The sequence below is a fragment of the Aotus nancymaae genome, unplaced genomic scaffold, assembly GCF_030222135.1.
Source record: "Aotus nancymaae isolate 86718 unplaced genomic scaffold, 86718_ANA_hifiasm-v0.15.2.pri h1tg000006l, whole genome shotgun sequence".
In the NCBI taxonomy this organism is placed as follows: domain Eukaryota; kingdom Metazoa; phylum Chordata; class Mammalia; order Primates; family Aotidae; genus Aotus; species Aotus nancymaae.
In genome coordinates, this window is record NW_026988417.1 from 96,183,528 (window position 1) to 96,209,773 (window position 26,246).

The 26,246-nt window shown below is 41.2% G+C and overlaps 1 protein-coding gene across 1 annotated transcript; it reads left to right on the plus strand.

Annotated features, from left to right (window-relative positions):
- The first annotated feature begins 226 nt into the window (after positions 1-226).
- LRP2BP (LRP2 binding protein) lies at positions 227-24,726 on the plus strand. The gene is given in 9 exon segments (XM_064369792.1): positions 227-5,923; positions 11,645-11,771; positions 12,829-12,941; positions 14,399-14,465; positions 17,761-17,905; positions 17,984-18,089; positions 19,149-19,372; positions 21,117-21,291; positions 24,537-24,726. Coding segments are annotated over 8 exon segments (1,002 nt in total). The 5' UTR covers positions 227-5,923; positions 11,645-11,665; the 3' UTR covers positions 24,603-24,726.
- The last annotated feature ends 1,520 nt before the right edge of the window (positions 24,727-26,246 follow it).

The window sequence follows — 26,246 nt, forward strand, 5'->3', positions numbered from 1 at the left end:
TGGAGGCAGGGGGCGACGGGCCCGAATCCCAGGGGATGGCTGTCCCGAGCGGCAGCGGCCGAGCCCGGCCTGCCCAGGGACCCTTGTGGAGGGGCCCTCGGGGTAAGGGTGGACCCGGCCGCTGGCGATTGAGACCCACGGGGCTGGCGAAGCCGCTCTCCGGCGACGCGGGTGCTGTCGGGCGTGCGTGACCTGACTTCCGATGGCAGCCGCGGACGTCAGAGCTGCTCCCTGGGCTCGCCCTAAGCCTCTTTCCAGAAGGATCTGCCTAGAAACTAAAACTCCGGCCTAGTGTTTCTTTTTCCCTACATTTTTAGTGATTCCCTTCTGTTGGTGCGTTTATTATGATGATGTTAGAAGACAAGCTCAAGCTTATCCTCTAAAGATAAGTGGTCTTTCCATTCTAATTTTGGTTTGTTCTGTAGTAAGAGCCATACAATCTGCAATTGCAAGTTTGTTATACTTAGTAACCCAAGGGTCGTTTTAAGCATTTTTATTCATATGAATATCTGAACATAAATGTGTGTTCAAATATATAGAATCATTCTTATAGTCCATATTTTTAAACATTTAATCTATTCGCAATACCTTTTAATGGTGTTTAAAGAATGGCACTGCAGAGATAATTGTCAGAGATTTGTGAGGTGAGCACATGTCCATATTGCCAATTTCCCTCTTATCAAATCAGTAAGCACACTGCCTTTTTTTTTAAAATTGCACTTTAGGTTCTGGGGTACACGTGCAGATCATGCCGGATTGTTGCATAGGTACATACATGGCAAGGTGGTTTGCTGCCTTCATCCCCCCATCACCTATATCTGGTATTTCTCCCCTCATTATCCCTCCCCACCCCATGTATTTGAGCTCCAGGTTTGCACAGAAGTTCGTTTTCAGGAATTCCTAACTAATAAACAGTATCAGACACGTTCTTAGAGTTCTGAACATAAATATTGCAGTTAGCATATGTAATGGGATGTTTCTGTGGTGAAAGTGCCTCCATGTTTCATTTCTTTGGAACAAGATTCTTTTCAGTATGCATCGTCCGGTATTTTTAACTTCCTGTTACATATGCAAATTTCATAAGGAAAAGAAATTTCGGGAGTCGTTACAGCTTTTCTCCCTTTAATCACAGCGAACTTGTCCATTGCTCACATTGTTTTCAGAAAAAAAGTTGTATCTCAGCTGGATTTCTGACTCATGGTTAGTAATGGGCCTACAAACTATAAACTGAACAAAGCTTACAGTGCACAAAAACATGATAAGTACATTTGGGGACAGTATCTTTGGCAAGTAACTGGAGTTTCACCAGGCATGTAGCACGTGGGATCAGTTTTCTAAAAAGGAAGATGATCTAAGATGCATATTCAATAGGCGTTCTCCTAAGCAGTGCTAATTTTACGTTTTAATTGCTGGTAGATGTGTTTCCAGAATGAGGATGCCATTTAGAGTGTTTAAAAAAAAATGCTGGATGATTTGTAAGTGACCAAATAAATGAGATGTGTGGGCTGAGTCTTGAGGGGTAAGAGTTTGCTAAGTAGTCCAGGAAGGGAAGAGTATTTCTGAGAAGTGTGAAATATCTTCCAGTATTGAGAGCGCCATGTGTAGTTCAGTCTAGGGCAGTGGATGATACACATACAACAGTGCTGTGAAATAGAGAGAGGCTGACACATGAGAAAGTATTAACCACTAACGTCTATGCCAGTTTATTATATTACCAATGGACATTCATGGAGCACTTGTGCCTCAAGATTAATGTTGATAGGTATTACCTACATTTTACAGAAAAGGAAATTGAGGCTTAGGGAGCTCCATTAACTTGTCATGTAATTATTAGAAGGTAAATCAGGAATTTGAACTAGTTTGACTGCAGAGCCCACATTCTTATACCTATATGTTTTAAAGAATTTTGGTCACCTCTGGTAAATTCAGGCTACTAAGATTGGTTTCTGTAATGCAAAATAAAGCCTTTTTTTTTTTTTTTTTCTGAAACAGAGTCTCGCTCTGTCACCCAAATTGGAGTGCAGGGGTATGATGTCAGCTCACTACAACATCCATTTCCCAGGTTCTAGTGATTCTTGTGCCTCAGCCACCCAAGTAGCTGAGATTACAGTTGTGTGCCACTACACGTAGCTAATTTTTGTATTTTTAGTAGAGACGGGGATTCACCATGTTGCCCAGGCTGGTCTTAAACGCCTGACCTCCAGTGATCCACCTGCCTCCGTCTTCATGCTGGGATTACAGGCATGAGCCACCACACCTGGCCGCAAAAGAAAATCTTCAGAGAAAATTATTATAATCCATAGAAAAACAGCTTTGTCATTTAGTAATGACTGTTAACGTAGCCTTGTTCCTGGGATTGAATCTCCCACAATACTAAGCCTAGTACTTCCTATTCAAGTAATTACTCTTGAATAAGTGAATTGTGCCAGGTGAAAATTATTAGACATAGTTGGTGGAACCAATAAGCTAATTTTTTTTTTTCTTTTTGAGACGGAGTCTGGCTCTTTCGCCCAGGCTGGAGTGCAGTGGCACGATCTTGGCTCACTGCAACCTCCACCTCCCGGGTTCAAGCGATTCTCCTGCCTCAGCCTCCCAAATAGCTGGGATTACAGGCACCTGCCACCACGCCCAGGTAATTTTTGTATTTTTAGTAGAGACAGGATTTCATGTGTTGGCCAGGCTGGTCCTGAACTCCTGACCTCATGATCCACCTGCTTTGGCCTCCCAAAGTGCTGGGATTACAAGCGTGAGCCACCATGCCCGGCCACCAATAAGCTAATTTTATCTATTTCCTGCTTGCTGTGTTTTCCCGTTTCTTATTGACTAAGAAAACACTGGAAAGCATTACCTAAATGCACAGTACTGAAAGGAGTAGTAATAGAGAATACCTACTGATTCCCAGTTATCACTCTTATAAAACAGTAATTGGATTGTATACGTTTAGTAATGCCATAGAAAAGTTTAGCTCTAAAGCAAGTGAAAGAACGTAAAGTAAAACTAAAAATCTCGCCAGATGCAGTGGCTCATGCCTGTAATTCCAACACTTTGGGAGGCTGAGGCGGGCAGATCACTTGTGGCCAGGAGTTTGAGATCAGCCTGGCCAACATGGCGAAACTGTCTCTACTAAAAATACAAAAATTAGCCAGGCGTGTGGTGCATGCCTGTAATGCCAGCTACTTGGGAGGCTGAGGTGGGAGAATCACTTGAATCCAAGAGTCAGAGGTTGCAGTGAGCCAAGATCAATGCCACCGCACTCCAGCCTGGGTGACAGAGTGAGGCCTCATCTCAAAAAATATTGAAAACTAAATATCTCAATAGCTGGCCTGGTTTCACATGTATTTTTTAAATTACTTGAGAATATCATAACACCAAAGCATTGAAGTAATATGGATCAAGCATTTCTGAATATGATGTCTTAAATTGTTTATTACCATCCAGGCACCCATGATATATCAATGTTGACCAGAGTCCACTGAGCCTTAGAAGTAACAATATTTTTATTAATAATTATGGCAATAATAGTTCTGTCGTTCATATACTGAAGGTGAAAATATCATTCCAAATATGAACACTTTTCAAAGACTGAAGGTTTTAGCCAGATCTGGAATTTCAACAGATTTTTATTTTAAAGTTTTTTTCCTTTTTAATCCACAGATTTCAAATGACTTGAATTAATCAGATATAATTCTGGCCTTCATTGGCCACTGTCAAGAAATCCCTTACCCTAATGATTGTAAAAACGGAAGGATTTCTCACAAAGAAATCCTTTAACGTAAATTAAAGGATTAATTCCTCTTTAACGTAAATTCTTCTAGCCCTGATAACTCAGATTTCTTGGGGAAGGTGATAAATTGTATAGTTATTCTAAACAACTGCTGCAACAGGATATTGTGGCAAAAAGAAAAGAGAAAGTATAGTTACCCTCTTTTGATGATGTTTAATTTCCTGAGAGCATATAATCAAAAGGGTTCCAGTGGTCTCAATGGTAACCATATTTAAATGTCCACTTCTTCACTATGTAATAAGAACTTGGAGAAATTGAAGAGTATTTCATGTTTTTGTTATTTCTCCTCCTGGTCATATATTCCTCTCAATGACATCTGGAAATTACAGATGATAAATTTATAGAATTACATGAAGTAGAGAAAAAGGTAGAAAGTTAACCCTTAATATTAAACTGATAGATGGGGGAAGCCAGGTTTCTTATTGTTGGAGAGGGAAGTAGAAAGGCTAAAATGAGCCACATGGTAATGGATTTGTCCACAATATCAGTAAGAATTCATAGTTGGCTTAATATAGATTAAGATGTATAGAAGCAGAAATAATTATAGGTGTGCGTGTATACAGGGGTTAGCATATGTCTGTGTCCTAGCTCTGCCTGCTGTGAGAGGGCCTAAAGCAGTGACACCCTGTCACAATGAACCCACCTAGCACCCAGATCTGGGTTTCTAATGCCATTCTCTAGTAAAAGAAGCCAGGGCTCCTTGCAGAAGTCGCTGATTCTAGGGCTGGGGCAGGGAAAATACAAGATGAGGCGGAGCATACTGTATACCAGAACAAGTAAGGACATGCTCACAAAGCAGAAGGATGGGACATGCCAAAGGGACCCAGGAAGAGCTCCCAGTGGCCAAAACTGGAACAAACTCATATACTGTTGGATTATAACTCAGTAAAATAGGTATCCATGAGCCTGTACTGATAGAAACTGAATGAATAAATAAATGGAGACAGAAGACAATGCTTCTTTACAAAAGAATTTCAAATACTTAATGTAGAGATTCCCTGGTGAAGATGAATTCCTCCTCCAGCACCTTCTTGAATGTGGGCTACACATAATGACTTGCTTCCAAAAAGCGGAGCGTGGGAAGGGGAAAAAATAAGCGACTTTACAGTGGAGAAGCCTGTCAGATGCTGCCGTGGCCAGATGACAGTTAACATCCTCGTGAAAAGTCCTGTTGACAGGATGTGATGAGAAGGCCACTTCACCTCTTTGGTATTCTTCCCCCGAAACCCACAGCCCAGTCTAATCATGAGTAAAACAGATGAAAGTTCATTGGGGGAATGTTCTATAGGACATATGGCTAGTACTCCTCAAAACTTTCAAGGTTATGGAAAACAAAGTTTGAGAAACTGTCACAGACCAGAAGAGGCTAAGGAGACAGGACGACTCCTTTGTGTGGTAACTTGTATGGGATCCTGGCACAGAAAAAGGACAAGAGTGAAAAAAATTGTAAAATCCTAATAAAGTATAGAGTTTTAGATAATTCTCATGAACCAATGTTGGTGTCTTAGTTGTGACAAACATACCATATAATGTAATGTTAACAGTGGGGGAAATGAGGCAACACTCTGTAGTATCTTTGCAACTTTTCTGTACATCTGCAATTATTGTAAAACGTAAAGTGTGTTTCCAAAAAGGAACTGAGGCCACTTAAAAGTTCTCACAGCCACAGAGTTCTCATGGCTGTCTGATCTGCTTACCCAACACACCTCATTTCCTCGTAAGACATGCTGCCTATTGCACTGACCATTGGAAGGCCTTAGGCATTCTCTAGGATGTCAGTTGCTTGGGCTCACACCAGTTAAACTGTGTGCCTAGCAAGAGTCAGTTTCTCCACACCTATAAGGATTATTATAAAAGGTAATTCAGTTACATATATATATTTTTTTTTTTTTTTGAGACCAAGTCTCTCTCTGTTATCCAGGCTGGAGTGCAATGGCACCATCTCAGTTCACTGTAACCTCTGCTTCCTAGGTTCAAGCAATTCTCCTGCCTCCTACCTCCCAAGTAGCTGGGACTACTGGCTAATTTTTTGTATTTTTAGTAGAGACAGGATTTCACCATGTTGATCAGACTGGTCTTGAACTCCTGACCTCAAATGATCCACCCTCTGTGGCCTCTCAAAGTGCTGGGATTACAGATGTGAGTCACCACGCCCAGCTTCAATTAAATATTATATAACTGATGAGATATGAGATAGACATAAGAGATTATAAAAAAATTAATGCTTTCAAAGTCAAGTCACTACGAAAAATTGTTTTCAAGTAGGTAAGAATAAGTCAGCTGTAAAAGATGGAGGAAGAACTCTGTACTCTGATTGTTTATGGGCATTTTAAAATTTATACTCCATTTTAAAGAAACCTAATCTGGAATTCGTATGCCCATGGTTTATGCAAGAAAACTCTAAATTTTCACAGTTGAACACCATTAAATCACTTCTAGTCCTACATGAAAAGATTGGGAAATAACTATATTTTTTTACATATGTTAAGTATAAAGTGCAAATGGTATTTATGGACACTCTTTTATTAATCTCTACTGTCACTCTTGTTCAGTGGACCACCTGCCACTCCCAAGAATGCTAGGCCAGAGGGCTACTGATGTACTTACCATGCAGACTGTTTCTTTCACTTAAAGAATATAAGGACCGTAGATGAACAGATACTAAACTTGTCAGATCAGAAATTTGTATTACCAATTGCACTTGCATAAAATTGAATAACTAAAAAAAATGATTTACTAGATGATTTGAGACACTCAAAAGTTTGAAACTCAGTTGTTTTTTTTTATTTTGAGACAGAGTCTCGCTCTGTCACTCAGGCTGGAGTGCAGTGGCACGATCTTGGCTCACTGCAACCTCCACCTCCTGGGTTCAAGCAGTTCCCTGCCGTAGCCTCCTGAGTAGCTGGGATTACAGGCACCTGCCACCATGCCCAGCTGATTTTTGTATATAGGGTTTCACCATCTTGGGCAGGTTGGTCTTGAACTCCTGACCTCGTGATCCACCCACCCTGGCGTCCCAAAGTGCTGGCATTACAGGTGTGAGCCACTGTGCCCGGCCTAAAACTCAGTTTTTTTTTAAATGAAGATCATTTAAAGTGCCTGGAAAATGTAGAATACTAGATATATACTCTGAATAGAACTTTTTTTTTTTTGAGACAGAGTTTCGCTCGTTACCCAGGCTGGAGTGCAATGGCGCGATCTCGGCTCACCACATCCTCTGCCTCCTGGGTTCAGGCAATTCTCCTGCCTCAGCCTCCTGAGTAGCTGGGCTTACAGGCATGCGCCACCATGCCCAGCTAATTTTTTGTATTTTTAGTAGAGACGGGGTTTCACCATGTTGGTGACCAGGATGGTCTTGATCTCTTGACCTCATGATCCACCCGCCTCGGCCTCCCAAAGTGCTGGGATTACAGGCGTGAGCCACCGCGCCCGGCTGAATAGAACTTATATCAGCATCATACATTACACTGATATTCACTTGCTTAATTATTATTCTGTTAGTAAGATCAGCATTTTATACTTTTTCTCCTCCTAGGAACAAAAATTACTTTGAGTAGGATGTTAACACATTTTGACAAATTTGAGTTATTGTAAGGAAATGTTTATTGTTCAACCTATTTTCTTCATTTAAAGAATATAAAGACAGTAGATGAATACATAGCATACCTTCAGAAAAAGCATGTACATATATAATTGAAATATGATTTATCTGTATAATTTTTAATTTGAAACATTTTCTTACAACTGCTGTGAAAACACTATGAGGTAGAGGAAGCAAAAGCTTAAGGTTCATTCTTACTGAACCTGTGTTTACTGGCCTAGATAGAGAGGTAGGCAGGCTAGGTAGGCTAGGTAGGTAGTAGGTAGATGATTGAGAGACTGATAATAGATAATAGGGCTACTAAAAGGAAAGGGAAATCTGGGAGCCCAAGTCTCCTTGAGTCAGTAGATAGGCAGAAATACGACCCCTGGACATGGCGATATCAAAGGTTTAATTAATATTGGGAATAAGGATGAGATGTTGCTGGTACAGTAGACATGATAGCCTTGTCCCTCATGAAACCAGCCTAACCTTTTCTCATCAGACCAGAAGAGCACTGCGCTGCTCTTACCTTAGACTCGCCTACCATCTGGGTTGTGAGAAGCCACTTTACTAATTTCTGAGTTTGAATCCCTGCCTTAGACGCCATGAACTCTTCCATCATCTGGGTTTATAGCTGTGCCACAGACCTGAAAATACTAACATAACTTTAAATTCAACTAACTTAATGGGCAGTCTGCATACCACAGGGGCCTCCCCTAGGACCAACCTATCCTCGGCATCGCTTTTCCTGTTGAGGGCCTGTCACACAGCCCTTCCACATCCACAGAACAGTGGGGAAAAGGAGTTACAGAGAGAGGCAGGAATCGGATCCAGAGGCCTTCATTCTACCCCTGCCTCCTAACCCGAGTCGGGAGAGAGCATTCAAGACATTCAGACATCGAGAAGGCCCGGGGCTGGGGGCTGCTTCTCTAGCTCTGGTGTGAAGAGGCTGCCCACTTCTGCAAGAACCAGTTATCCAGTAGGGTGAGGACCTTAGGGGGAATATGGAGGCTTAAGGCTGTCCATCTGTGGGCAATGTCAGTAAATTTGTAACCTCACCACAATATTATTACAGAAAATTTGAGAAATAGAGAAGAGAAATGTACAGGTCCACAGTCTCTTCCCTGCAATTCAAAAATACATGGAGGGCTGAAACAAAGTATTTTTATACTTCTTAAGGCAGCAAGCTCATCTTTCCTGCACACACCTGAGACTATATTTAGTGTTTATTACATTTTACTGCAGAAATACAATTATGGCAAAAGGGTGCAATCCCAGACCATGCTCAGGTGGTTCTGCAGTATGATGGTGTACAAGTGTTAGATGTTATCTGTGTATTGTGTGACATTTCCAAAACCCAAACACATCTGAATTCTAAAACATACCCATTCCCAAGGTTTCAGATAAGGCATATATACCTGTGCATAATTCCACAGTTCAACACAGTGGTTTCTGTTTGAATGTTTATTTGTTCATTTTTTAGACTGAGTCTCGCTCTGTTGCCCAGGCCGCAGTGCTGGGCACAATCTCAGATCACTGCAATCTTCACCTCCCATCTCGTGCCTCAGTGATTTTTTCCGGGTGGCTGGCAAAATATTAGGGAAAGTTAGAAGATTATAGTCTAGAACCTTTTGGAAGTCCCAAAGGTTTTAATGGAATGGCCTGAAGGCAACCAGTTCATTACGTTAGAACTCTGAGTCACAGGGTAAAAGATAGGGACAATAAAAGCTTCCCCAGGTAAGTCTGTTCACGCCACATTCCTTTGTTTCTACTCTAATTTGTTTGCTCATGTAAACGTTGTGCTGGATGGCCCTCCCAGGGGGAGGTCGAAGGGGAATTACCCGTTGATTGTGTTTACTCTAGGCCTCAGGAACCAAGACCTTTTATCATTCGTAAAACCACTCTTTTAACCACGTTAACTATCCATGAGTCTGTTGACTTAGAACCTCTGTTAAATCTATACTGAATAAATGCAAGGAGGACAAGGAAACGTGGTCAGTTAGCTGCAATTGCCCTCTGAAAGCAGCTGACGACCATCCCTAGCCCACTCAGATTCACTGTATTCTGGTGTGTGTGAGTGCATTTTATTCTTCCATTGTTGAGTCAAGGTCTGCAGGACAGACCTCCACAGGTGGTGATCTACATCTCAGGTGGTGACCCTGACGTGACACTGGCCACACCTCAGCCTCCCAAGTAGCTGGGATTACAGGCACGCACCACCAGCCCAGGTAATTTTTGTATTTTTAGTAGAGATGGGATTTCACCATGTTGTCCAGGCTGGTCTTGAACTCCTGACCTCAGGTGATCCACCCACCTTGGCCTCTGAAAGTGCTGGGATTACAGACAGGCATGAGCCACCGCACCCATCCAACATAATGGTTTTGATGTGTTCACCTGTAGGGTCTTTTTCTCCCCTTCTTTCCTTTTATATATTAGTAAACATAATGTACATACATGTCTCCAGGGCATCCACTTGACTGTCCTTAGTTCAGTGGCCTTCGCAGTGCTGCTGCCAGAGCTTGTCACCACTAGCTAGTCCTTTCAGTAAGTCCCAAGCAACTATGTTTCTATTGACCCCTCTGTGTACAAGAGTCCCAGGCACTGCTGGAGGGTGCAGTCTCCAAGGTCCAGGGGTCATGTTGGGGTGTACGTGTCTCCTATATCCAAAGGTGTGGGTCAGGACTAGTGAGGATGGAGCTCATGCAAAGATGAAAACACCATCAAGCAGCTTTTCCAAAGCACAGAAATGGCTGGAATCCACCTGCCCCATGCCCTCAAGAGCACCAAATTAGGCTGGAGCCCAGCCTTTTCTCTTGTCCTCTCTGCCCACCACTTTCTTGGTCTCTGACTGAGTCCTGGATTTTTTAAATTAATTTTTAAAACGTTAATAGTTTTCTACATATAGGTCATAGATACTTCTCTGAGGTTACTCCCACATATTTTATATTTTTGTGTTACTATGAATGAACATTCCTTGCCAAATGTACCTTCTCACTGGCTATGAAAAATATGCTTCTCATTTTTGTTCACTTATTTTGTACCCTGCCACTTTGCTGAGCTAATCAAATCACTCAGTCTTTAAGCTGATTCCTTTGGATTCCAGAGATCCAATCATCATGTACAAGAATGGGATTCCAGAAATCCAGTCATCATGTACAAGAATGATAATGTTGCAGCCAGGTGCGGTGACTCACGCCTGTAATCCCAGCACATTGGGAGGCTGAGGCGGGCGGATCACCAGGTCAAGAGATGGAGACCATCCTGGCCAACATAGTGAAACCCCGTCTCTACTAAAAATACAAAACAATTAGCCAGGCGTGGTGGCACACGCCTGTGGTTCCAGCTACTTGGGAGGCTGAGGCGGAAGAATCACTTGAACCCAGGAGGCGGAGGTTGCAGTGAGCTGAGATGGCGTCACTGCACTCCAGCCTTTTTTCCCTAATATGCTGAATATTTTTTTTCTGCATTTCATTCTCACTTAAGCAATTTATTTTCTAATATAGCATCATGTAATTGTGTAAAAATGCAGCTTTCCAATCACACTAAAGGTCTCTCGAGTTCTTCTCTTGACCTCCAATCAGGAACCTTTGCTGAAAGCTTGTTTCTGATTGGTGAAAGTAAGCCGTAACAGTGGAATGCCAAGGAGTAAACACAAAAGCATAGCAACCACTGAGTTTGCCGTCTCACTACCCTCAGCCTAGGCCAACCTGGACTCCTTCACCCCAAATGAGCTGACCTCTACATTTTATATGAAGACACTGATTTACCATTCAACTGTGATCCATCTTATAACATGGCAATCCAATACAGACAGAAAGATAAAACTGAACACAGCTAAAATACGGTGTGTTCCCAGGTAAAATAGACACATGTTTTCATGTGAAATGGATTCGTCCGATGACTGTCAGTTACAAGGGCACAGAAAGTACGGGTGCAGAAGAACTCTATCTGTGGCAGTGTCACCAGGTCCCACTACGTGGCAACGCCTGTGCTGGGCAACATGACTCATCTTCATGAATAAACCCATAGCCAGACAGGACGTGCAAACAGGTCTCATCGTTAATGGCACGCCGTGGACAATGACATGGAGAATGGCTGTATCTCAGCTAGGGAGGGTCTTGGTGTCCTAGGAAAGAATATTCACATCCTCTAGAGTTGGTGGTCGGTGTTCTATCTAGGCGATCGTAATGAGCAGCTGGTGGGGTACTAGAGTCTCTCTTTGCACTTTGCTGGAGGAAGGAATTTCTTACCATCTTATTTTTTATTCTTGCTTACAGAATACACGTTGTGGAAAAAGGATGAAGTTGACCAGTGAAAAGTTGCCCAAGAACCCCTTTTATGCCTCTACATCTCAGTATGCTGCTAAAAAACAAAAATTCTTCCAGTGGAAAAAGGAAAAGACTGGTACAAATCCTGAGATTTAAGCTTCCCTTGGAAAATACTTTCACTAAAAGTTCACTTTGTATGCTAGAACAAACGAGACAAGAAATAATGTGTTTTACTGATTTCAAGGAAGTGGTTCATCATTACAGTCCTTTTGCGTTTTCCTGCAAGAATCTGTGAAACTGCTCATTTATCTGGTAGCAAATCATCAGTGAGGTCTCACAGATAGTTAGGCCTTGATTTTACTCTCAGGACTTACGGGCATGCTTCTAGAAAACAGAAGCCAGATGTCACTTCCGTTAAAGAGAGCAATCCCATGCTTTACTTGCAATTATTATTTAAATACCTTATTTTCCCCATAAACTTAAAAATATTATCTTAGGGATGGGTTGCTCATTTGTTTAGAGGAGCTCTCATTAAGGCTCAAATTAAGAATTTAACTCGCTCCTCCAGGCAGCTTTGCCCACTGAAGACAAACCAATGCATGGACTTATACCTAGCCCTGCACTGGTAGGGCTCCTACCTGGCCATGAGCAGGGTTAGTGTGAAACCAATCAACAAGTATATCTTTTTGTTTGTTTTTTGAGATGGACTTTCACTCTTGTTGCCCAGGCTGGAGTGCAATGGCACAATCTCGGCTCACCATTACCTCCGCCTCCCGGGTTCAAGCGATTCTCCTGCCTCAGCCTCCTGAGTAGCTGGGATTACAGGCACGCGCCACCATGCCCGGATAATTTTGTATTTTTAGTAGAGACGGGGTTTCTCCATGTTGGTGAGACTGGTCTCAGATTCCCAACCTCAGGTGACCCACCCGCCTCGGCCTCCCAAAGTGCTGGGATTACAGGCGTGAGCCACCGCACCCGGCCAATATTGCTTTATTATACAAGGCACAGTGTTAGGTTCTGTGATCAGGCCCTTTTTCAGGAAGGAGTCCTTGAGCTAAGGAGGCCAGTTGTAGGAATGAGCACTAGAAAGAAATAATGTCCACCATGTTAGATGGATTTTATATGATTTATTACTTCAAGAGAGAAAATTTATATTGTGTGGTTAATGAAATTCCTTCCCTTTTTAAAATCAGATCATTACACCCATGCTAGTTTGGTGGATAAAGCATTGCAGCTCTTGAAGGAAAGGATACGAAAAGGGGACCATCTGGCATATTTCCTGCGAGGTCAACTCTATTTTGAAGAGGTATCATTTTTTGCTTATTTATTTTCATTTCCTCTAATTATGTTGTTAGATACTCAGAGAAAAACTTCATGTAGAGTTTCTTACTGTGTTATACCAGGAAAATTCTGTCAAATTACACAGACTATGACTGTGGCTTTAAGTAGGATACAGTGCTGCCAGCTTAAGGAGCTAGCTGACCTTTCTTCATAAAATCCATGTCATGAATGCCATTTTTGGGAGTCATTTTAGTATAAAATCAATTTTACATTATAGATTAAAAAGAAAATTTTACATTTTTGCTCAAAACATTTGGTAATACAAATTAAATTATCAAGCCAGGTGTGGTGGCTCACACCTGTAATCCCAGCACTTCGGGAGGTTGAGGTGGGTGGATCACATGAGGTCAGGAGTTAGAGACCAGCCTGGTCAACATGGTGAAACACTGTCTCTACTAAAAATAAAAATTAAAAAATCGCCAAGCATGGTGGTATGCACCTGTAACCCCAGCTACTTGGGAGGCTGAGGCAGAGAACTGCTTGAACCCAGGAGGTGGAGGTTGCAGTGAGCCAAGATGGTGCCACTGTACTCCAGCCTGGGTGACAGAGCGAGACTTCCTCTCAAAAAAAAAAAAAAAAAAAAAAAAAATATATATATATATATACACACACATATATAATCAGATAGCTTCACATTAATACTCATCGGAGCCCTGGTTTTTATCTAGTACGTAGAGGCAGCTTTAGGTGTCCCTGTATAGCATAGGAGGAAATAGCCCTCTTTCTCCACATCACGTTGCAGTGGCCTGGCAAGCAGAGTAAGCTGTCACCCCAACTTCAGTAATGTCGTTTCCCTTTCTCATTGACTTCCACGGGAAGACTGGAAGAGGGACCGACTGTCCTTCATTCACTGAATATTTGGGCGCTGTTCACCTATATCCCACTTTCCGACGGCACCTTCATCTATCCTGGCAACAGATGTTTGCTGAGGGCCCATCGTGTGCCTGTCACTCTGAGAATGGCAGAGCACCATGGCGGAGAGCGTGCTTCCTCAGCGTGGGGCATGGGTTCAGATATGGCTGCATTGCTTGTTAACTGTGTGTTTAACTTAGGCACAAACACTTGACTCCTTCGTACCTCTGTTTGGGATTACTTTTTTTTGAGAGGGAGTCTCACACTGTCGCCAGGCTGGAGTGCAGTGGCGCAGTCTCGGCTCACTGCAACCTCTGCCTCCTGGGTTCAAGTGATTCTCCTGCCTCGGCCTCCTGAGTAGCTGGGACTACAGGCGACCACATCTGGCTAATTTTTTATATTTTTAGTAGAGATGGGGTTTCACCATATTAGCCAGGATGGTCTCGGTCTCCTGACCTTGTGATCCACCCGCCTCAGCCTCCCAAAGTGTTGGGATTACAGGTATGAGCCCCTGTGCTGGGCCTGGGATTACTTTAAGATCATAATTAAATATCTTCTGGGTGCTTCTAGGGATGGTATGAAGAAGCATTAGAACAGTTTGAAGAAATCAAGGAGAAAGACCAGCAAGCAACTTACCAGCTAGGAGTGATGTATTATGATGGGCTGGGGACCACTCTAGACGCTGTAAGTTCGTGTCTTGGTCACAGTGGTTAAGATTGCACTGTCAGTGGATTATTGGACACAATTAAAATTATATTTTAATACATATCTATCCTTATATTTGAATGACATTTAGATTTTTAGCATCTTAAAGAATATTGGTATTTTTACATTTATATAAAAAACATTAAAAAAAATCAGTTTCTTTTTGCCTCTTTTCCCTTTCTCCATTCCCAACCCTAACCCCAGACTATCAGCTTCTCTCCAAAACCCTTCCAGATTCACATATATATGTGGGTATTTAGCATATCATAAAATTGCTATTTCTGTTCAGGTGTGGTGGCTCACGGCAGCACTTTGGGAGGCCAGTGCAGGTGGATCACCCGAGGTCAGGAGTTCGAGACCAGCCTGGCCAACATGGTGCAACCCCATCTCTACTAAAAATACAAAAATTAGCCACGCATGGTGGCAGGCACCTGTAATCCCAGCTACTTGGGAGGCTGAAGCAGGAGAATCACTTGAAACCGGGAGGCGGAGGTTGCAGTGAGCTGAGTTCGCACCACTGCACTCCAGCCTGGGTGACAAAGTGAGACTGTCTCAAAATTAAAAAAAAAAAAAAAATGTTATTTCAGATTTAAGAGAAATGGTGATGGGATAATTTGATTACCATTTAGCATTCCACTTAATTTTTTAGCTGTTCTTATTTTTTAGAGATTGTAATATGCACTTTCAAATGTCACAATTTACATAGAGTTAATAGCGAGTTACTTCAGGTGATTCATAGGAACGTTGAAGAAGTGTTTTCATTTACCCACTCCCAATCCTTGGTGCTATTTGTTCTGGTATATATGTTATATTTATATGGGTCATCAACCCCAGAATACAAATTACAGTTGCAGTTTTTGCTTTAGTCACACATCTTTGGGAAAAAGAGAGAAAAAATATGTATGCACGTATATGAGCGCTCGGGTGTGCCCTCTGATGTTTGCTACACCCTTCAGGCGCTCCTCATTCCTTGCTATCAGCCTCAGCTGCCATCTGGCACCATTTCCTACTCTCTTTCAACCTCAATGACTTTTTTTTGAGACAGTATCTCGCTCTGTCGCCCTGGCTGAAGTGCAGTGGCATGATCTCGGCTCACTGCAGCCTCTGTCTCCCGAGTTTAAGCAATTCTCCTGCCTCATTCAGCCTCCCAAGTAGCTGGGATTACAGGTGCCACCGCCATACCCAGATCATTTTTGTATTTTTAGTAGAGACAGGGTTTCACTGTGTTGTCCAGGCTGGTCTCAAACTCCTGACCTCAGGTGATCCACTTGCCTTGGCCTCCGAAAGTGCTCAGATTACAAGCGTGAGCCACCGAGCCTGGCCCTGAATGACTTTCATTAAGGGGCATTTCTTGTAGCGTGGGTCTGGAATTGATGAGTTTTCTGATTTTGTTAAACATTTAAGAATGCCTTTAATTTGTCTTCATACTATTTTTCTGGATGACAATTCTTTCTGTCCACACTTTAAGTATGTCATTCTAAAATCATCTGGTCTTCATTTCTCATGAAGCTGGTCCCTAGTTTGTTTGTTTTTTTTTTAGATGGAGTTTTTCTCTTTTTGCTCAGGCTAGAGTGCAATGGCGCGATCTCGGCTCACTGCAGCCTCTGCCTCCCAGGTTCAAGTGATTTTTGCACCTCAGCCTCCACAGTAGCTAGGACTACAGGCACATACCACTGCGCCTGGCTAATTTTTGCATTTTTAGTAGAGACAGGGTTTCACCGTGTTGGCGAGGCTGGTCTCAAACTCCTGACCTCAGGTGATCCACCCACCTCAGCCTCCCAAAGTGAGCCACTGCATCCAGCCCAGTCCCTAGTTTTATTGAATGTAATGTGTCATTTTCCTCTAACTGCTTTCACGCTTTTCTTTATGTTTGGCTTTTAGCAGTTTGAGTATGATGTGTGCCTGGGAGAGGATTCTGTTTGTCCTGCCTCGGATTCACTGAACTCTATGGATCCCTTATAGTTGCAGTTTTTGAGAGTAATCTCTTCTTTGGCCTGCTTGCTTGGTACTTTCTGGTACCTATAGACAATGTTTTAAATATTTTGTCCAGATTGAATCGCAATCTATGGGAAGATGTACTACCCACTTCACTTGACAACTGTTACCTAAAATTATCTTACCGTCCAGTTCAGGTAGGGGAAAATGGTAGATATCTACTTCACATAGTCACAAAAATAAGTCCCTATAATTTAGGCATCACTAAAACTCCTTTACTTTCTCATCTATTACTGTGGTGTTCAGCCAGCAATAGCACTTTGAGAAAGCAGTGAGGGAAAAGCTAGAATGAAGTGTATCAAAATGTATTTGAGTTCAGGCGTGGTGGCTCACGCCTGTAATCCCAGCACTTTGGGAGGCTGAGGCAGGCAGATGACTTGAGGTCAGGATTTCGAGACCAGCCTGGCCAACATGGTGAAACCCTGTCTCTACTAAAAATAAAAAAATTAGCCAGGCATTGGTGGCGCATGCTTGCAATCCCAGCTACTTGGGAGGCAGCGGCAGGAGGCTGCAGTGAGCCAAGATCACTCCACTGCACTCCAGCCTGGGTGAGACAGCAAGACTCCATCTCAAACAAACAAACAAAAACCAAAATATATTTGCTTGTCCAACATTATTTTCTTCTTTTGGGTGATGTTTAAAGGTTTGTGTCTGATGGATTTGGGGGTGGAGGGTGCTGATCTGGTCTTGCTAGTGGTTAGAATATCATCTATGCTTTCCTTGTGACTACTGTCATATTAGTGACTAAGATTTGTATATTAGATGCAAACTATGAGCGCACAGTAAAAGTATGCTTGAGTGGAAGACAGTATTTGTTAGGGGCTCTCAAGTGTATTGTAAGAATTAGAAATGTGAAAGAAGTTCCTGGCCATTCCTGCACTTTAGTCAGTTCTAACAACTATGCTGACTCAGGATAAGGATTCTTAGACGGGAAGGAGAAGAGAAAAAAGGAAGCCCATATTGAGACTTAAATCAACTCAGGCAGCTGTAAAAGGAAGGAAAGGTCTTATATCCCAGAGCTCCTGGGAGTGCCTGAATAGGAGATGTACTTTTAGAAATTCTTTTAGTCCTTATCACTTGCCCTGCAGAATCCAGGATAATCGGACTGGGCACAGATTCATACTATTACACATCATTTCAGAGGGCAAACACTTCACAGCCTTATTGAGAGAAAGAAATTCAGTTTGGGTAAAACTAAAAATTAGGGTTTTTTTGGTTCTTTCTTTTATCGAAGGAGAAAGGGGTGGACTATATGAAGAAAATTATTGATTCTCCATGTCCCAGAGCAAGGCACTTAAAATTTGCAGCTGCTTACAACCTCGGAAGAGCTTATTATGAAGGAAAAGGTGTTAAACGATCAAATGAGGAAGCTGAAAGGTAATCCTACCTGAGAACAAGATTAGGATTGAATGAAATACTGAAACCAAGAATAACATGCCTCACTTTCTCTTGTAGACTGTGGCTTATTGCAGCAGACAATGGAAATCCCAAAGCCAGTGTGAAGGCTTAAGGCATCCTCGGGCTGTATTACTCAACCAAGGAGCCCAGAGAGTTAGAAAAGGTGACATTCCCTTCTTTTTTTTTTTTAATGCTAGTGTTATATTTAGATTACTATTTGTTTCACTACTTCTTTTTTGAGAAAATGGTGGGGAATAAGTATGTGGATTTCCTTAAAATGTAGAGAAAGTGTGCATTTTGGGATCTCAAAGCCTTTTAATTATAAATGTCACCTTCCCTACCTCTACCAAAGGAAACCATGAATCTGAGAGTATTTTGTATACTATACTATCAAAGCTAAAAAAAGAGAAACGGTCCTGAAATTAAGGCCAAAATCTTTTTAAGTATGAATAGATTAATATTACCTTTGATTTGAGAAATAAATGATACTAATGAGTAAAATATACTAAGAATTAGTTACAAATTAAGTCCACCTAAGATTTTCACAGAAATATAATCTTCCATCAATGATTGAAACAGTTTCCAAAAAATCCTATAGGGAGAACGAAATGGTGGGGAAGAAGTATGTGGGTTTTATATTTAAAACCATTGGGGAGAGACATTAATGGCAAATTTTCAAGAGGCACATAACGACTAAGGCCATCTTCGGATACATGAGCAGCCACCTGCAATTTTTTAAACTAATTCAAATTCACTGTAGTGGACTATGAAGCAAATGTGCTTGAGACTACATATAGCGTTTATCCTTGGTTGCCCCTGTCACAGCAGCTGCCATCTCTAGAACTCTCCCATAGTATCAGCGGTTCTCCTCTCCTCTGCTGTGCCTCAAGCCTTTCAGACACTATTTGTTCCTATTTGGTATCTTCCCGATCCTTGCTCTGGAAGATCCTCAGATCCTGAAACCTAGGACAGCTGGTCCTCCTCTGCCGTAAGCTGTCTGGACTGTGACTTCACCCGCACTGTGGACAGACAGCAGAGGAACTTACCTCCCTACTGTTTTAGGCATGTGTGCTAGCGTGAAATGCGTCCAAAGGCCCAGCTATTTCCTAGAGCTGATTAATAGTGCTATCTTGTAACCACAGATTTCTTTTCTGTTTAGTATTCCCTTATAATTTCATCGAGTGGATCATAAATAAAATGATGAAACTGTGCTTTTTCTCAGGCATTTTACTGGCATTCAGAGGCATGTGGCAATGGAAATCTGGAGTCCCAGGGTGCGCTTGGTCTCATGTACTTGTATGGACAAGGCATCCACCAGGATACTGAAGCTGCCCTGCATTGCTTAAGAGAAGCAGCAGAACAGGGAAATGTCTATGCTCAAGGGAATCTCATGGAGTATTACTACAAGATGAAATTTTTTACAAAGTGTGTTGCATTTTCCAAAAGGTGAATATCTTTGTTTTGTGCTGCTGTAACAGAATACTAAACGATAGGTAATTTATAAGGAACAGAAATTTCTCACAGTTCCAGAGGCAAGGAAGTTAAAGATCAAGGTAGGTTTGGTTGTCTGGTGAGGGCTGCAACCTCCAGAGGGGAAGACCATTATGTTCTCACATGACAGCGGAAAGCTACAGGAAACCTCTTTTATAAAAAGGGCTTTAGTCCTATTTGTGAGGGAGGTGCTCTCATGGTCTGATAGCCTCTTGATACAATCACACTAGCAACACTGGAATTTTGGAGGGAACTTATTATTCAAACCATAGCAATGTCTGAATAAATAAACTGGATGAAAGTATTGACAAGAACTCCTACTAGATATTCTGTGCCAGATCCTTCACAGAGCTTTCTGCACTATTAGAAATGACAGCTACTGAGCACTTGAAATGTGTCAAGTGCAACTTAGCACTCAAATTTTAACATTTTAATTAATGTAAATATTCATATGGCTATGGTTACCATACTGGATAGCACAATTCTATGCAGTTAGCCTTCAGGATTTCGGTGCTATTAGCTGAAGCAAGTTTCTTAAGCAGCAATTGCTTTCTTTGTAAGAAGAGACTTTTACAGCAGGATAATAATAATGTGCTTAACACAGCTTGGCATATCACAGATATTTATTATGTCTTCATTTCTTCCTACACTCCTCGGTCATGCAGTTCTATAAGTGTACAACTAAAATATAGCTTCGTAGGAACTGTAACATGAGAATGTGGTTAAAAGACTGACATTGTGTCTAATAAAATATATATAATAAAGTCTTTTTCTGGAGTCCGTAAGGCTCCATGTACTTTCCTATACATATTTACCCACAGTGTATAAAAGCGATGTGTCAGGGAAACAGACCTGGGTGTTCTCTGCAGTGGCCATCAGACTCTGCGTGTGCTGGTATGTTTCCCAGTGCCGGGTCTCCCCTCTCTCCAAGCCTTAGTGCAGGACAGTGATCTATAAGAGAGAATGAAGCAAAGGAGGAGCTGCTTTTAGCCCCTTCCCCACTATCTTGGGCTCCAGGCTGCAGACCACTTACAGGAGTGATTGCCAATGTCTCAAAGCAAGTGCTCGTCTTAGTTAGAACTAAGACTTTAAATCTTTAAAATCTTTGGTGCTTTCCATTACTTTCCACATTCCTACTCCTTGTGGTTAACATGGTTAACATGTCAACTTATATAACACTGTGATTAACATGGAGGTTAACATGGAGTTGACTGGATCGCATTTTCACACAATTCTCCATGTTCATGTCTGGGTATAAAGGATGACTTCTTTTCATTGCCCATTTTTAAAGAAGATGTGCTGCTTTACTTAAAAGGTTTTCTGGTCCTATGTGGCTAGTCCAAATTTAAGATTGTTTCCATACGTGTCCAAATAGAAAATGCTTTCTCCTCCATTCAGTTTAAATCCACAGTGACATTAAACTTTCAATAGTAATATTACAAGAAAAAAGAAACATACCTTTTTTTTTCTAGTGGTTATTGAGCCTGCTGAGCATAATAATAGAGATGTAAAGTCACCACTATGTTAAGTTCATCTCCTGGTAGGAGTTGGCTACATGAACCCTTCACACAGCAAACAACTCAGTTCTCAAAGCAGCAGAGAGAAATCCCTTTGGAAACAAGGAGTTTCTAGGCACATCGTTTTACACTTAAACCATAACTGATGTCCTCTTCAATTTCACAACTCTACATCCTCTCAGGATCACTGATTATGATGAGGTTCACGACATCCCCATGATCGCCCAGGTCACAGACTGTCTCCCGGAGTTCATCAGCAGAGGCATGGCGATGGCATCCTTCTAACACGCAAGGTGTCTTCAGCTTGGCTTGGGCATCACCAGGGACGAAGCAACAGCTAAACACTATTATTCTAAAGTAAGGTTTGGAACAAAATATAAATTGACCCAAAGAGAAACTGCCAGGCTTTTAGCTGCAACTTGAATGATTTTACGGATTAGTGGTTTCTCACCACTCAATTACTGGGCAGATAACCTCTGTCTACAGAGAGGCTGTCAGACATGCAGATTGTTTGCAGACAATTCTGTCAGATTCTTATTAGCATAATTTAGCTCAAATGATTAAAAGTCCTATTTTGATGCAAATTACTCTTTCATTCTGGTATGATCTGCAGCCTAAGGCCCAGCACCAAGACCTTAAAGCGGAACAGTTTATGTCTTTCATCTAGAAAAAGTGTGAATCTGTATGTTCATTCTAGTATGCAATGAAATATAAAGTTTTTTTGAGCATGACATCTACCACACTTAGGAGGGATATTCTTGAGTTTGAGGTAATCAGTTAAAATAAGCTTTTCATATTTTAATCCATGTGACCAATTTATTTAGATCCCAAATGCATTTCACGTCTAAAATAAAGTAACTACTAAAAAGCAAGGGGTGTGGTAATGGAGGGGGTAAGGGAGATCATTATGAATACTAACTCTAAGTTTAAAAAGCCAAAAAGCTGTGCACATCTTAGGTCCATCACATCCATGAGTCCAAACTAGAAATACATCATAACAGGCTTTGTAAAGCAATGGTGTAATACACAGATTGTTCAGCTTGCGTAGGGGAGCGATGGAAGGAACAGTCTTTTGAGTCCCATGGCTGACTCTGATATCACAGCAGTGGTTCCCAAACTTCTCTGCATGTTAAAATCACCTGAGGATCTTTTACAAATTCCAAAGTTCAGGCCTTATTTCAGAAATTTTCAGTCATGGTCTCTAGGAGACAGAAGCATATTTGTTGAAGCTCCCCATGGGATTCCAATGTTAGGTAAGTTTGGGAACCCTAAATTACTTTGCTTAAAATTAAAACTTCCAGAGCATCAAAGTCATATTAACACATCAACACAGCACACAGCCAAATGTGTGCTTTGAGGTACTTACTGCTACACCATTCTTAGTGTAATAGTTGTCTAACTTTTTTCATTTAAATGCTCTCTGTACTGGCTGGGCACAGTGGCTCTGCCTGTAATCCCAGCACTTTGGGAGACTGAGGCGGGCAGATCACTTGAGGTCAGGAGTTTGAGACCAGCCTGGCCAATATAGTAGAGACGGGGTTTCATTAAAAATACAAAAATTAGCAAGGTGTGGTAGTGCGTGCCTGTAATCCCTGCTACTCTGGAAGCTGAGGCAGGAGAACTGCTTGAACCTGGGAGGCGGAGGTTGCAGTGAGCTGAGATCATGCCACTGCACTCCAGCCTGGTACTCCGTCTCAAAAAAAAAGCTCTCTGTATTACACCAATTTCCAAATCAAGCCAATTTCAGGTTCTATGCTATGCTTAATATCCTTAGAAAATTCTAGTCAATCAGACTTAGGAATTCTCTAAAAAAAAAAAAAGAAAACTCTAGTCAAACATATTCTGAAATGTGGTATATATTCATCCCGAATAAAACAGTAAAACAAGGCTGGGCGCGGTGGCTCACGCCTGTAATCCCAGCACTTTAGGAGGCTTGAGGTGGGAGGATCACCTGAGGCCAGAAGTTTGAGACCAACCTGGCCAACATGGCAAAACCCCGTTCTCTACTATAAATACAAAAATTAGACCATGGTGGTGGCACATGCCTGTAGTTCCAGCTACTTGGAAGGCTGAGGCAAGAGAATTGCTGAACCTGCAAGGAGGAGGTTGCAGTGAGCTGAGGTTCTGCCACTGTACTCCATCCTGAGTGACAGAGTGAGACTCCATCTCAAAAAAAAAAACAGATTGCAATCTGAGAACGATTTTCCATATGATGGGAGAAAACAGCCCCATTACTCTGCATTAAAAAGACCACATCTAGATTATTCAACTCAGTTTGGGCCATTGTACATTATGAGGATACTGATAAAATGGAGATCATTTTGAGGTAGTAAACTAGTGAAGGGTCTGGAATGATGTCATCTGAGGGAGACTGTCTCCCTCAGAGCCAAAGGACAGGAGGGGTCCTGACAGTGGCCTTCACCAGACCGGCAGTGTCCCATAGGAAGGGAACGGGTGGGGAGTGAGCAGAATCAGAGCCCATGGCAGGCAGTGTGTTACGGCAGAAGGTGAGGCAGTAAGATGGTAACTGGGACCTGGAGGCGATAGACCCAGGCCTGCTCTCAGCTCTGCCACTGTCAGGCGGGATGACTCCAACTTCCTGGAGTCTTAGGTTCCTGTGAAACCATCATTATGTATTCTGTTAGGACCTTTCAATGATTCTACAGTACATGGAGAGAAATATCAGCTTAAAGTAAGAAGAGTCTTCTAAAACAGTTCAGGAAACAAAAACAAGTTTCTCTAAAGGTGGTAACTTCCTGCTACTGGAAGCAACCAAGCAAATACCTAGTGACCAATTGTCACGGATACTGAAGGGACACTTTCTGCACAGAGTGGGGTTTGGATGAGAGATCTCTCCCAAATTCTTGACATTCTAGAAATTATGCACCTTGTCACTATTGAGATACAATAAAACTATTTTAGGTATATATTTTAAAATAAGATTATTACAGATGCTGTTATTCACACAATGAGATCAACTCTGAGGCCAAATGTTAATGCTTTCCATTTTACTTACTTTAATAATTCATAAAATAAAATGCTATCACTGGTGCCTAAGTTCCCTTTATTCTTGGCACTGATAAAATGTTATTTCTTTCAAATGATTAAAAACATGGTTATTTTGAATACTGATCCATTCTGCTTCGGTTAAAGTAGTACATCAGAATAGAAAGTATCTTAACAAATTTCCTTGAAATTCACTGTACTTTATTCTTTTTTTTTTGAGACAGAGTCTCACTCTGTCACCAGGCTGGAGTGCAGTGGCATGATCTCGGCTCACTGCAATCTCTGACTCCCTGGTTCAAACTATTATTCTTCTACCTTAGCCTCCTGAGTATCTGGGATTATGCACCACCATGCCCAGCTAATTTTTATGTTTTTAGTAGACCTGTATTTTAGGTGTGTTTTTCACCATGTTGGCCAGGATGGTCTCAGTCTCCTGATCTCATGATCTGCCTGCCTCTGCCTCCCAAAGTGCTAGGATTACAGGCATGAGACACTATGCCTGGCCTACTATTCTGAAATGAATTTAAAAAAAAAAAAAGAAGAAGGACTCAAACAGTTAGAATGTATCTAAACATCTGATTCTTTTTTATTTTAAGGCTTGTCGTCTGAATCCTGCATTGGCGGATGAACTTCACTCTTTACTTATTCGTCAAAGAATTTAGACCACAATGTATTTCAACAAAGATCATCCATGCTAACACCTTACAATGTGTGTATTTTTACAGTAACTATGTTTGCTTATTTTGTACATTGCAAATTATACTATCCTGGGTATTTTACAGGTGACATGTTACTTCGTTCTTGAATTTGTACACTGTTAAGTTTTGCAGCTTACCTAGATACAGGGTCAAATTGCTGGAAGAATCCTCAAAGGTCCACCTCTTAGCCTACAGACTGGCTTAGACAATATCAAGTATCAAAACCATTCTATAAAGCAACTATCTTTTTCCTTTCTTAAATACCGAGTCTCCAAAAAGACTTAGTATAGCTTTAGTTTCATAAGTTCAGAAGTAGAAATGATACAAACTTATTTAAAACCATCATTTGAAAGTTTAATTCTTTAAATTTGTCACTTATTTAGTTTTGTGAATTTTGAATAATAACATTTGAATTTTGTTTTAGTCATTTAAAATTTTTAAATGTAAATTCACAAAACTAAATAAGGGTAAAAAAAAATTAAAGAAATTTAAATAAGTGTGTGTAGCATTTCTACTTCTGAGGTTACTAAAGCTAAAACTGCACTAAGTCTTTTGAGACATCCTCTATTCTTAAAAAGGTTCATAAATCATTGGCTAATTTATTACATATAAACTTCAAAAAAGTGGGTTATAAGACACTGCTTTAGATTCTTGCCCCTCCAAATCTTCTCTCAAAGATCTGAATTTAATGAGTAAAACAACTGCCATATACCTATGCAGAACGTGTAAGAAACAAAAAACCAACTGCTATACGAAAATATTGATAAGATAAAGCAAGCTATTTGTTTTTGCTTCAGCTCATTTTCTACATTTTTAAAACACTGGAGAAAACCTCAATGAAATCATCAAGAACTACAACTAAATATTGTTAAATTAGCAAACGGCTTTCCTTATATAGATTACATCTATGAAGGCAAAAGGTGACAGTAAAAACAGTAAGATTCATACGCATTAAGATTATACAAAGCTATTCATTTTTGAAACAAAGACACATATTGAAGATAAGTCTCAAAGATATATTAACTATCCCTATTTTATAAACATACTAACTGATGTGGCTTTATTTTATAAATCACAACCATCCTGACAGTGGATTTAAACAAGATTTTTTTTAGTAATGGGAAAATGCAATTAATATAGAGGTGATAGTCACGAAGAACTGCTGAATGGCAGAACATTATTTGCTCTAGCTTTATGTTCTGGCCTATCTGTATTGCTTGAACTTCATTTTGTCTTTATATTAAGGGAAGAAATTTCAACAGATTCAGGTTTGAGATATCCTCAAATGGTCATGTATTTCTGTCTCAAATCTCTTTCTTAATACCATTCATGTAAGATTCCTTCAACCACTTGAAGAACCGATTTCCCAACTAGTATTCTTTTCCACACTTAATCCAGTTCCTAAAGATTCTTTAAGAACCTTTAAGAATCTTAGCCAGGTACAGTGGCTCACTCCTGTAATCTCAGCCTTTGGGAGGCGGAGGTGGGCGGATCACCTGAAGTCAGGAGTTCAAGACCAGCCTAGCCAACATGGTGAAACCCTGTCTCTACTAAAAATAAAATTAGCTAGGTGTGGTGGCAGACACGTGTAATCCCAGCTACTTGGGA